Source organism: Phocoena phocoena, chromosome 13 (genome assembly GCF_963924675.1).
Source record: "Phocoena phocoena chromosome 13, mPhoPho1.1, whole genome shotgun sequence".
NCBI classification, from domain to species: domain Eukaryota; kingdom Metazoa; phylum Chordata; class Mammalia; order Artiodactyla; family Phocoenidae; genus Phocoena; species Phocoena phocoena.
Window position 1 is genome coordinate 84,388,531 of NC_089231.1, and position 13,551 is coordinate 84,402,081.

A 13,551-nucleotide genomic window follows, 5' to 3' on the forward strand; every position below is an offset into this window, starting at 1 on the left:
CCCAAGTTTTGACAACCAGAAATGTTTCCAAACATTGTCATGTGTCCCTTGGGGGGCAAAGTCGGTCCCTGTTGAGAACCACTGGGTTAAAGGAACATGCAGAAGGCACAATACAAAGAGAATTGTGTAAGGTTGATTCTATCATTTTGAGCCATATTTTGACATTGCTTTATAAGTCAGGATTTTATCACTCAGAAAACTTAGAACCCATAGTAGGACCAATACAGTCTTCAGTGCATTCTTTTGAGTTTTTGGCTTAGAATCACAGGGTCCTTTTACTGGGACCCTAGTACCCACGAAAATTAAGCCGTCTGCTAACTCAGATGCAGGACGTCTTTTTTCTAATGGGATGTAGGGCTTTTGCATCAAACCATTGAAGAGGTCACTAAGAAAAGAAGCCATGTGCCTCGCTATGACATAGGGTGGGCCCAGAGGGTAGGGACAGCATTAGAAATGCAGGTGGAGGACTTCCCTGGTGGCCCAGTGGTTAGGACTCAGCACTTTCACTGCCGTGGGTCCGGGTTTGATCCCTGGTCAGGGAGCTAAGATCCCACGAGCCTCGTGGCATGGCCCCCCCAAAAAAAAAAAAATTGCAGGTGGACATAAGCCCAGGTGTGAGACTGACTGTCTTATTCCCACCTCACTGCCGTGCTTTTCCCCATTGTTCTGCGAATTGTCTTCACGTAGGTGGCCAGGCTGGAGCGGAATTTTTCCTTGACCAAACGTGAGCTGGAGAGGATCCAGAACGAGCTGGCAGCGATCCAGAGAGAACTGGAAGCTCTGGGGGCCAAGTACGAGGCGGCCATACTGGAGAAGCAGAAGCTGCAGGAAGAAGCTGAGATCATGGAGAGACGGCTGGTCGCGGCCGACAAGCTCATCTCGGGGCTGGGGTCTGAGAATGTCAGGTCAGCCTGGGTAATGGGCCTTCCCACTAAGCAGCTCTAAGCCGGACTTTGTGGTTTGTGAGTGAACATCCACAGCACCATTTCTCGCCACGCGGGGTCTTTATTCCACGCTGCATTTTGAGCTGAAAACCGTGTGAAAAAGTTCTGATTTTACTATTATCATGTTTAAAAGTGGCTAATGGCCATTTTATAGATTCTTTTAAAAATAGGTATCGAGTGTTATTTACTGAGTAACTGTTAAGGGGAGGCATGGCAGCAGTGGAGACAGGGGGAAACCAGTGCCCTAGGGCCTGGGAATGTTTGCTTCTTGATGACCTTTAACCCCAAGTCCCTTCTGGACGGATCTGGAGGAGGAACCCACTTCTGTCTCTGGACCCTTGTGGCTGGTTCAGTCCTGAGCTTCAGTTTTCAGTAGGTGGAGCTGTTTGATGCTTATGGGCAAGAGGCCCATTGGGCCATAGCTGGTCCACTGGATGTGACAATAGTTTCTTACCTGGCACCTGTAAAAATGGTATGGAAAGCACTGGAAAATATTGTTTGCTTATGGGAAACAAATCATTTTCAATGTCTTTTTTTTTTTTTTTTTTTTTTTGCGGTACGTGGGCCTCTCACTGCTGTGGCCTCTCCCGTTGTGGAGCACAGGCTCCGGACGCACAGGCTCAGCGGCCATGGCTCACGGGCCCAGCCGCTCCGCGGCATGTGGGATCTTCCAGGACCGGGGCATGAACCCGTGTCCCCTGCATCGGCAGGCGGACTCTCAACCACTGCGCCACCAGGGAAGCCCTGGGTGTGTTTTTAAGCTATTGATTAGGCGTTTGGAAACAATGTGATTACTATTGTACTTTATACATATCTTTGAGACAAAATTCATCCCCCAAACATTTATCGAGGCCCCTGTTAGATGCTGGGTTCTGCCGAGCTCTGGACTTGAACAAAGCCTTTGAAAACGTTGGGTTCACTAGGCAGGGAAATGGCAACGTGAGCTGGTGATCTCTGTCCTCTACAAGCGAAGAACATCTCAGAAAAGGTTTCCTTCTGGCTAGCCCCCTCCCGGCTGTGTGTCAGGCTGGCTCTTCTAGAAGGTTCCTTCGGGTTGTGCCGGAACGTGACTGCTCACGGCAGGCCCCGCCTCCCACGCCAGGTGGCTGAACGATTTGGACGAGCTGATGCACCGGCGCATGAAGTTGCTGGGCGACTGCCTGCTGTGTGCAGCCTTCCTGAGCTATGAGGGCGCCTTCACGTGGGAGTTCCGGGACGAGATGGTCACTCAGGTCTGGCAGAGCGACATCCTGGAGCGGGGGATCCCCCTGAGCCAGCCCTTCAGACTCGAGAACTTGCTCACGGACGACGTTGAGATCAGCAGGTGAGGACGACCCTGGGCTGGGAGGACGGGGCACAGAGCCCGGGGGGCATGCAGCTGACCCACCTGCACAGAGACGGCAGAGAGCTCTGCCCGCCCAGCTCCCCTGCCTCGGAGGCTCCCCGTCGGCTCACAGCTCGGCCAGAAAAATCCCCATTTCCCCTGTCGCTGCCCCTTCCAGGTGGGGCTCCCAGGGGCTGCCTCCCGATGAGCTCTCGGTTCAGAACGGCATCCTCACCACCCGGGCCAGCCGCTTCCCCCTCTGCATCGACCCGCAGCAGCAGGCCCTCAATTGGATAAAGAGAAAAGAGGAGAAGAACAACTTGCGGGTACGGCTGCCCCTGACACACCCCCCACACCGCTCCACATCCTGGGGCCCAGCCCGGCTCTCCCCGGTGTCCCCAGGCCTCCACAAGGCCGAGCTGAAATGCCACCACCCTGAGGCCCCAAGCAGAGCCCTCCCCTTCCTGGCCCGCCCACCCTGTTGAGTCTTGGAGGGCGGCATGAACCACCTCGGATTCGACTCTGCCCTTTGCCTATTCGTTGCCCTGTGGGTCACCTGAAGGCAAAGACGGTGCTGTGTTCGTCTTCGCGTCCCCTCTACTCAGCGCAGAGCCAAGTGGCCTTAGATGCTCGGTCACTTTCTTTTCGGAGGGCAGGGGAGGGGCTTGATTGAGATATAATTCATCTGCCATACGATCCACCCGCTGGAAGAATATAGTTCAGTAGCTTTTAGTATATTATACATTGAGCTGTGTAGCAATCACCAGGATCAATTTTTATCACCCTCCTCCAAAAATGCTGTATCCTTTAGACATCACCACCCCCAAAACATCCATTTCCCCTCCTGCCCCTAACCCCCGGCCTCTGACAAGCACTCATGTCTTTTCTGTCTCTGTAGATCTGCCTGTGCTGGGCACTCAGTATGAGTGCGATTGTACAGTGGCCTTTTGTGACTGGTTTCTTTCACTTAAGCATCACGTTTTCAAAATACATTTTCCCTGCTTAGCGAATCCAACGTTTTCAACGGCTTCGTCCAGTTTCAGGGCTGAGCAGAACCCAGCATCTAACACGGGCCTCGATAAGTGTTTGTGGGACACATTCTGTCTCAAAGATATGTATTGAGTACAGTAGTAATCACATGGTTTCCCAGTGCTGATCCACACACACTGTAGCGTCAGCACTTCATTCCTTTTATGGCGGAATAATACAGTGTGTTGCCTGGAGGGACCACAGTCTGTTTACCTGCATATCAGTTGATGGACATTTGGGTTGTTTCTGCTTTCTGGCTGTCATGAGCAGGGCTGCTGTGGACATTCACGTGTAAGTCTTTTGTGGGCGTGTGTTTTTAATTTTCTTGGGTAAAATTGCTGGGGCCCAGTTACCTTTTACTGAAATAATTAACAATTCATGATTTTCCGTTTTTATCTTTTCCTTGTTTTTTCTGGTCCTTGCTTTCGGGTATGTACATGCAGGTAGGGGAAGCATCCCAAGGTCGGGGGGAGGGGGACATCCATCCCCACAATTCACATATAACTGTAGTGGGACAAATACCATCAGTGCAGGAATATTCCTTGACGTCCCTCTTCCCTGAGCCTTCCAGAGAGTTCTGCAATTGCCAGACCTCTCCTAGCCCCCAATCCTACTCCTATCCCCGTCCTATCTCTTAAAGAGAGAGGGTTCAACTTATGGGGTGAGTGGCTAAGTACATCAATGTAATAAAAGAGGGTGGAGAGGAAGGGAAGAGGAGGTCCCAGGGGCTGGAAGGGAGGAAGAATTTTTACAGATGTTTTGAGAAAAGAGATAAGAAAGCAATCCTAGGGTTTGGAGGGGAGTGATTTTTTTTTTTTTTTTTTTTTTTTGTGGACTCTGTGTTTGGACCCTTTTTGAGGTCTTCTGAGAGATGTGATGAGATTCTCTCCTAATCACCTTTGGCTGCTCACCTGTGCTTTTTGAACAAGAGGCTGCTCAGAGCCTGAACCTCATGGTTTATACAGGTTACATGCCCTGCTTCTCTCCCTGTTCTGTGTTTTCCCCTCTGCCTCCCTTCAAGGTGCTGACATGTCCCCTGCCACCTCCAAGGATTTTTTTCCCCTTGAATTTGGTGAGTGAGCTGATTTTTAGCATCTGCCTCCCCTCCCTTCTAGGTGGCTTCCTTCAATGACCCCGACTTCCTCAAGCAGCTGGAGATATCCATAAAGTACGGGACGCCTTTCCTGTTCCACGATGTGGATGAGTACATCGACCCTGTGATTGATAACGTCTTAGAAAAAAACATCAAGGTCTCCCAAGGACAGCAGTTTATCATACTGGGAGACAAGGAAGTGGGCTATGATTCGAATTTCAGGCTGTATCTGGTCACCAAGCTGGCCAACCCCAGATTTAGCCCATCCGTGTTTGGGAAAGCCATGGTGATCAATTATACTGGTAAGCATATACAGAGCTGCAGTGCCGAATTTCAGGTGGAGACCACAGTCTGAGCTCATAGGCCCTCAAGGGACGTCACTTCATTCCGTGAATCATTCTCAGAGTCACAGCTTTCATAGTCAACCAATCCGTTCCTTTTGGTTTGCTTTTTGAGGCTTCACCGTGCGGCATGCGGGATCTTAGTTCCCCTGCCAGGGATCGAACCCATGCCTCCTGCATTGGGAGTTCGGAGTCTTAACCACTGGACCCCCAGGGAAGTCCCAACCAATCAGTTCTTAATGAGGAAGCAACACCAAAAGGCTTGGGGGCCTTTAGAAGGCAATGAGTTATGTGTCTTGAGATGTGCTGAGTCTGGACCACGGGGCTCAGACATTCACCCTCGGAGCGAGGCGAGACCCCTTTCTGCTGCAGCAGGAAGTTATACTGTATTTGTGTATTTAAATACACAGTATGATTTTGGATTTCCCTCTTCCTCTCAATTGAATTCGGTTAGGAATTGAATGCCACTTCCCACATTTTCTAGGGTGGTCACACGGGTTCCTAGGTAGGTTAATCAGGTTTCGGTACACGTTAGGAAGCTCCCTGGTGGTCCAGTGGTTAGGACTCCGTGCTTTCACTGCCAAGGGCCTGGGTTCGATCCCTGGTTGGGGAACTAAGATCCCGTAAGCCGCGTGGCTTAAAAAAAAAAAAAGTTTGGGTATAAGCCCAGATATCTAACGAGGGTCCCCCACGATGTGGGAGCCCTGGCTTTGATTTTAGTGCATCTTCACACTTGCTGTCCACTGCTCCAGGTATCGGCATCTCTGTTTTGCTCTGTCCCGTATTTGTCACCTGGGGCTTTAGAATGGCGTTGGTGGGAGAGTGAGTCCTCGTGTTCCTGGGATGCCGGGCCCACCCTCCACTTGCCCCGGGCACTGCTGTGTGGGGGAGATGAGATGGTGAGCAGCCTGGCAGGGGTACACAGTGGTGAGGGCCTCCCTCGTCCCCCCACAGTCACGCTGAAAGGCCTGGAGGACCAGCTGCTGAGTGTCCTGGTGGCCTACGAGAGGCGAGAGCTGGAAGAGCAGAGAGAGCATCTCATCCAGGAGACGAGTGAGAACAAGAACCTGCTGAAGGGCTTGGAGGACTCCCTCCTCCGGGAACTGGCCACCTCCACGGGGAACATGCTGGACAATGTGGAGCTGGTGCAGACCCTGGAGGAGACCAAGTCCAAAGCCATGGAGGTATGAACTGCGTGGAAAAGTGTATCGATCCTGCTACGGAGTCCCAGAGGTGTTCCCAGGGACCCCTGTGCACCCAGTCAGCCTCTCTTAATTGAGAGCGATAGAAAATCTGGCCCTACGTGGCTCAAGTCCAAAGGGAATTTATCGGCCTAGAAAACAGAAAAGTCGAGGGATGGCTTCAGGTAGGGCTGGATCCAGGACTCCAAGCATATCATCCAGGGCTCAGTTTCTCTCCATTTCTGGACCTTCTGCTGTGTTGGCTTCATTCTCTGCCTCCCTGTGGAGCCAAGCTCCGCTTATGGTCACAAGCTGGGTCTGGCTTCGCGTCCACTGAGGTTCAAGTCCAAAGGAGAAGAATGAGAATCTTTTCCTGTCACTGAAGTCACAGGCTCACCCCAGACTACTCCCATGGGCTGGGGATGCCATGTGTGGATTCTCTGGACCTCACTCACCCGATCCGCTCCTGGCCTCGGGGTTGAGGGCACATATGAATGAAAGGAGGAAACTGTAGGTCTCTAGATCAAACTCAGGGACTGTTACTAGAAGAAGGGGGCACGGGGGCAGGGCCGGGGGGTCGAGCCACAAATATATACCGCATCTCGCGAGAGGCTGGGGGCCCTTCCTGTGAGCGCTGCATGGCTTTCTTTGCTGCCGCCCTCCCCCCACCCCCCCCACCCCCACCGCCCTCTGCCTTCTTACTTTCTCGCCTGTTTCGTACGTCTTCCTGGTTTCGGCTGTAAGTGGCAGCGTGCACCTCTTCTTCAGGTATCAGAGAAGCTCAAGCTGGCGGAGAAGACAGCCCTGGACATCGACAGGCTGCGGGACGGCTACCGGCCAGCCGCCCGGAGGGGAGCCATCCTGTTCTTTGCGCTGTCGGAGATGGCCCTGGTGAGCTCCATGTACCAGCACTCCCTGATCGCCTTCCTGGAGGTCTTCCGCTTGTCACTCAAGAAGTCGCTGCCTGACTCCATTCTTCTGAAGCGATTAAGGAACATCATGGACACGCTGACCTTCAACATCTATAACTATGGCTGCATAGGTGAGCACCTGTTCGCACCGATTTAGGACCGCTGTGCGCTTCTGTCCGTGTGTCCAAATTTCCTCTTCTTATAAGGACACCAGTTGGGATTGCATGGGGGCTCTCCCTAACAGCCTCATTTTATTTTTTAAAATTAATTTGTATTGGAGTATAATTGATTTACAATGTTGTGTTAGTTTCAGGTGTACAGCAAAGTGAATCAGTTATACGTATACATACATCCACTCTTTTTTAGATTCATTACAGAGTATTGAGCAGAGATCCCTGTGCTATACAGCAGGTTCTTATCAGTTATCTATTTTATATACAGTAGTGTATATTTTATATACAGTATATGTCAATCCCAATCTCCCAATTTATCCCTCCTCCTGCCCTTTCCCCCTTGGTAACCGTGAGTTTATTTTCTACATCTGTGACTCTATTTCTGTTTTGTAAATAGGTTCATTTGTACCATTTTTTTTTAGATTCCACATATAAGCGATATCATATGGTATTTGTCTTTCTCTGTCTGACTTACTTCACTCAGTATGACAATCTCTAGGTCCATCCATGTCGCTGCAAATGGCATGATTTCGTTCTTGTTTATGGCTGAGTAACCTAATCACCTCTTAGAGGCCCTGTCTCCAGCTCTGAGGTACTGGGTATTAAGGCTTCAACTTATAGATTTTGAGGGGGACACAGCTCAAAATTGTGTTGGGCAGGAAACAGGTTGAGGGCTATCCTATAGGGCTCACTTAAGTAACCAACCCTTCTAACACGTATAAGATAGAATTCACATCACACATTTTGACTTACATGTTTTTTTTCTTCTGTTAAAAAAAAAAGAACTCTAATGTTTTGCGTCTTCCTATCCATAAAGAGTGTGTTGATGGAATGGGCTTACTCTGCAGTAGAGATGGGCCAAATCTGTCCCACCGCCTGCTTTTGTAAATAAAGTTATATTGGCACACAGCCACACCCGTTTCTATACGGATCGTCCATGGCGGCTTTCACAGTACAATGGCAGATTTGAGTAGTTATGACAGAGACTGTCTAGTCTGCAAAGCCGAGTCAATTTACTCTCTGGCCCTTTATAGAAAGTTTGTTAATACCTCTTCTCCACTGTAAGAACTTGTGCTTTGAGTCAGGCAAACGACCAGCACTTCATTCAGAAGGTGGCTCTGAACCTCCATTGTACGGTCCTTCATCTGCTGGGGGGGGCACCCCCCCCCTTCCCACGAGGGCGTGGTAAGTGCTGCCCGGAGACGTGACCATTTCAGATGCGTACGAGCGAGGGTCACTGCCCGTTGCACTTGTGGGCACGACGTATCAATTGAGCTCACAGTTTTTGCACGCAGGTGTTCACGGACACCAAATGCAAAGACGGCTAAATGCAACTGACTGTACAGTTGAGGTGCTTCAGTTCATTTCTCTGAAACTTAAGCGTGGTGTGCATGAGAAACCCTGTGTTTAAATGCATTTGTTTTATCCAGACCCGTCTGTTGTTTCTCTTCAGGGTTGTTTGAGAGGCACAAGTTACTTTTTTCTTTCAATATGACTATCAAGATAGAACAAGCAGAGGGGAGAATCCCCCAGGAAGAATTAGATTTCTTCTTAAAAGGTAACGAATTTGCCTCATTTCATGCTTCCCAACTCCCTGGACCCATGTTGCACATGTGTATGAATTTGTTCACCAAAACAACGGCAGAAATTTGCCTTCCTTAAAACTTGCCTTCCAGTAGCACCGCTTTAGTAAATACCTCAGTTGACAGATCCAGCCTCAGAGATAGTTCCAGTTAACTCAGAGCAGCCAGCCTCTGCCTTAAGGCTGCCCCAAGGCTGGAAGCCACGCAGAGCTTCCTGGCTGGAGTTACGGACGGTGACAGGGGAAGCCTAACCCGCTTCTCCTTCCAGCCCCCTTTTGAGAAGTGGATTTTCCCCCAAAGTGAGGGAAGCCCAGGAATGGAGTTGCTTACTCTTCCCCGTGTGTTGGTGTCGGCTGTTTACTTCTCTTCTCCTGTTGTGATTAGGAAACATTTCCCTGGAGAAAAGCAAACGGAGAAAACCCTGTGCTTGGTTGTCCGACCAGGGATGGGAAGATATCATTCTTTTATCAGAGATGTTTCCAGACAACTTTGGGACTCTTCCTGATGATGTGGAGAAACATCTGACTGTCTGGCAGGAGGTGAGCAAGTGTCCTCTTTCTCCTCCTTCCCTTCCCCGCATGCCAGTCATCTCCACACTCAGTCTGTAGCCTAACTCCCTACGAGTGTGAAGATCTGCCTCTGAGTGGCTCGTGCAGAGTGTAGCCAGTGCCCTCTAGCTCCCTGGATGGAATTCTCCTTTATCTAGTTCAGCTAGTTTTGTGGGAGAACTATCTATCTCTCCATCTGTCCATCCATCCATTTGTCCATCCATCCATCTGTCCATCTGCCTCTGTCTGTCTGTCCATCCATTCATCCATTCATCCATCCATTCAAGAAACTTTGAGCATCTGTGGCTGGACCATGTCCCTTGATGGGCAGTGGGAATTCAACAGTCCATAAGACTCAGTCCATCCCTTCCTAAAGTTCAGAGTTTGGGGGGTAGAAAATGACAGATCTGACTAGACGTGGCCTGTAGATTTCGTCCCTTTACAGGGGCTCTTGGGACCTTCACATAAAAAGGGGGGCCTATATCATTTCTCAGTTGACGCCAGCATGAATGTTCTTTGCTTTTCCCAGTGGTATGACCTGGATTCACTTGAGCAGTTTCCACTCCCCCTGGGTTATGATGACAACATCACCCCTTTCCAGAAGTTGCTTATTTTGCGCTGTTTCCGTGTGGATCGGGTATATCGGGCCGTGACTGACTATGTGACTGTAACAGTGGGAGAGAAGTAAGTGAGTTGTTTGTGTTTGCTTGGCCCTTTCTGTGGGGTAGAATATCTAATGTCACCCCTTCCTGGACTCACGGATGGCAGTGGGTGGCCAGAGAGGACTGCCTTTGAGCATGATTTGGTAGCCACTCTAGAGCAGCGCTGTTTAAGAGAAATACAATGGGAGTGACATATGTCATTTCAAGTCTTCTGGTAGCCACATTCAAAAAGAAGCAGGTGAAATTAATTTTAATAACAGTTATCATAAGCATATAAAATATAATATATTAATATATAACAATATATATAATATTTACTAATAATAAGTAACTGTATTTAATTATTAAATGATACAAATGAACTTATTTACAAAACAGAAACAGACTCACAGACATAGAAAACCAATTTATGGTTACCAAAGGGGAAAGAGGGAGGGGGAGGGATATATTAGGAATTTGGGAGTAAAATATACACACCACTATATATAAAATAGATAAACAACAAGGACCTACTGTATAGCACAGGGAACTCTACTCAATATTTTGTAATAACCTAGATGGGAAAAGAATCTGAAAAAGAAGATATATTTATATTATAACTGAATCACTTTGCTGTACACCTGAAACTAACACAACATTGTAAATCAACTATACGTCAATGAAAAAAGTAAATTTATAAAAAAGGAAACAGTCAAAATTAATTTTAATAACAATCATCATAAGTTATATATTAATACATCATATCATATCATATAAATAATATGTATTAATAGTTAATTATATTTAACTCAAATATTAAACTATTATCTCAACATGTAATGGATTGAGACATTTTGCGTATCTTTTGATACCAAGGCTTTAAAATCCTGTGTGAACTCACACGTACAGCACGGCTCAGTCTGGCCTCGCCACACTTCAACTGCTCAGTAACCACACGTGCCTCATGGCTCCCGTGTTGGTAGCTCTGGAATCGAGGGCGAGGCCGGATGGGTAACTTAGGGTGACAAACTCAAATCTGCCTCCACGGCCGGCGGGGGATGGAGAGGACTGAGCGTGGCTGGACGAGGACTCGGGCCCACTGGAGAGGTCAAGCCCTGGCCAGCAGCCCCTGAACTCCTGCTGACTAATGCCAGGTGGCGGCGGGGACCCAGATCTCTGACTCTTCAACGGAAACTAGAAATTTGGATATCTACATGAAATCTCCCAATCGTTATGTGCTGGCAACTAAGTTTTTAAAAATCTCAAGATGTGGGCCGTTCAGGACACGCCTGTGGAGCCGCCGGTGTGGGACCTCTGGGTTCGGTGCCCAGGGCACGTCCACCTGGAAGGCCGGCTTGTCAGGAGGCATGCAGCTCAGTACAGGTCTCCTGAACCACCCAACCCGGATGTACTGGGCTGTGCGGGGAGGTCCCCATCACCCAGGAGCTTATTACCATCCAGTGAACGAGATGTGTGTAAAACCTGGATTCCAAAACAAGGAAGGCTGAGCAAAGAGCCATACCAGAGGGACAGTCAGAAGGTTCTGGACACTGGGAGCAAGAGTGCTGGTCGGACTGGCCGGCCCCTGCCTGCGCTGTCCTCCCGGGAGCATTTTCCAGTCGTGTTTCTTTCCCCAGGTACGTGCAGCCTCCGATGATCAGCTTTGAAGCCATCTTTGAGCAGAGCACACCCAACTCGCCCATTGTGTTTATCCTGAGTCCTGGCTCTGACCCTGCCAGTGACCTTATGAAATTAGCCGAGCACAGTGGTTTTGGAGGGAACCGCCTCAAATTCCTTGCTATGGGTCAAGGTCAAGAAAAGGTAAATTGTTGGAGGGAACAAGCCCTAAACGTGGGTGAGGTCACCGGCCCCTGTTAGGAATGAGTTAACGAGTGTTTGGCTTTAAGCCAAGAATACCGCCCCCACCCCCCCCCCACGAGTGCCATGCATTTCCGGTCTACGGAGCAGTAATCAAACGTCACAGCGATGACAGTGTGAGCAGTAGTATAGTTCTAGAGCCAACCTGCTGTGATTGCCCAGCCTGGTTCCGTCGGCGTGTTCTGCTGTTTCCAAAGCCCTTGCACATCCAGTCTTTATCTCCCTCGGCCCTTGCAAGAGCCGCGTCTTGGATCAGGGCTGTCACTGCCCCAGTGGCAAGGCCAACTGGTCCGGGGGCAGGTGCCACTGAGTCCGAGGTTGGAGCTCTGGGGGCTGAGGGAGGCCAATGAGTGCAGCCCAAGGGACCCCGGTGGCCCCACAGGAAGTCTAAAGGGTTGCTTCTTCGAAGGCTCCCTCCGTAGCTCCTGGAGCGCTGGCTCCTCTGTGGCTTCTGCGGCAGTGGCCAGTAGTTTCCTGGTGCTTGCAGCGGGTCTCTGGGAGAGCACAGGGTGGTGTGGCCGTGGGACGCCGACTCTTCCTTTCTGTCTCTGTCGGAGCAGGTGGCCCTACAGCTGCTGGAGATGGCGGTGGCTCGCGGGCAGTGGCTGATGCTGCAGGACTGCCATCTCCTGGGCAAGTGGCTGAAGGATCTGGAGAAGTCCCTGGAGAGGATCACCAAGCCCCACCCCGACTTCCGCCTGTGGCTCACCACGGACCCCACCGAGGGCTTCCCCATCGGGATCCTGCAGAAGTCCTTGAAGGTCTGGCAGCAGGACAGACAGACGTGCCCACGGCTCGGTTCCTTACCTCACTCCCGTTTTGCTGTGTGCGTGTGTGTGTTTAGGATAGAGTTGGGGCCCCATGGACACCCCCGCCTTTCCCAATTCCATTTCTCCCTCTCTCTTCAGAGGTAAGCACTGTCCAGGATAGGGTGACAATTATCGGGTGACAGTGTTGACTCCCAGGCCCGTCTTTATCACTTCTGCATGTCCTCAAAACAATTTCTGGGTTAGTTTTCATGGACTTCACATTTATCCTTTTTAACTCTAATGACCGGCCCTCCCACAGCCCGCAGAACTGGAGTGAGTGCTTGTGTGTGTAAGTTTCAAGGAGTTTACCTGCCCTGTTTAATTTAGTCTCTGGGAACATTTTGGGGAATGGTTTCATCATCTCTCTCTTCCTCCAGGACAGGGAGAGGGAAAAACTTAGGTACTTCTGTTTTACATTTGAGGATCCCATGGATCAGAGAAGGTTAAAAGAGCCTTCCTGGGGTCATTTGATGAGTCAGGGCAGAGCTGGAACGACGTCTAGTTTTTAACTCATTCACGTGGGCCCTTGGGAATAGGGAAGATAGCTTTGCAAGGACGGAGGGAAAAGCCAAGACGTCTGCAGTCTGCACACCCTTCAGAGCCCTGCTCGGGGGCCTGGGGTTTCCGTCACCATCGGTCTTTGCCTCCGACAGGTTGTCACCGAGCCACCCAACGGGCTGAAACTCAACATGAGAGCCACGTACTTCAAGATCTCTCCTGAGATGCTGGACCAGTGTCCACACCCTGCTTTCAAGTCCCTGGTCTACGTGTTGGCGTTCTTCCATGCTGTGGTGCAGGAGAGGAGAAAGTTTGGGAAGATCGGGTGGAACGTGTACTACGACTTCAACGAGTCTGACTTCCAGGTGAAGAGGCGGCTACTGCCTCTCCCGGGGGACACTCCCTCCTTCGTTGTTCCTGCCCACGTTTTCAGAAAACAGTCAGAGTGCGAAGGACTTTATGGGTTTTCGGATACCCAGGCCTGTTCCCCCTCTTTGCAGGTCTGCATGGAAATTCTGAACACATACTTAACAAAAGCTTTCCGGCAGCACGACCCTCGGATCCCATGGGGCAGCCTCAAGTACCTAATCGGGGAGGT

General features: G+C 50.2%; 1 protein-coding gene across 2 annotated transcripts in view; it reads left to right on the forward strand.

Moving 5' to 3' along the window:
* DNAH10 (dynein axonemal heavy chain 10) overlaps positions 1-13,551 on the forward strand; it is a 148,279-nt gene that overhangs the window by 128,661 nt on the left and 6,067 nt on the right. For both annotated transcript variants that reach the window (XM_065889273.1, XM_065889274.1), the window contains 13 exons: positions 688-905; positions 2,047-2,268; positions 2,447-2,594; positions 4,413-4,692; positions 5,686-5,915; positions 6,681-6,954; positions 8,450-8,554; positions 8,964-9,118; positions 9,657-9,811; positions 11,406-11,589; positions 12,207-12,407; positions 13,109-13,318; positions 13,454-13,549. In XM_065889273.1, the coding sequence (XP_065745345.1) occupies positions 688-905; positions 2,047-2,268; positions 2,447-2,594; positions 4,413-4,692; positions 5,686-5,915; positions 6,681-6,954; positions 8,450-8,554; positions 8,964-9,118; positions 9,657-9,811; positions 11,406-11,589; positions 12,207-12,407; positions 13,109-13,318; positions 13,454-13,549 (2,478 nt within the window). The remainder of the gene's footprint in view (positions 1-687; positions 906-2,046; positions 2,269-2,446; positions 2,595-4,412; positions 4,693-5,685; positions 5,916-6,680; positions 6,955-8,449; positions 8,555-8,963; positions 9,119-9,656; positions 9,812-11,405; positions 11,590-12,206; positions 12,408-13,108; positions 13,319-13,453; positions 13,550-13,551) is intronic.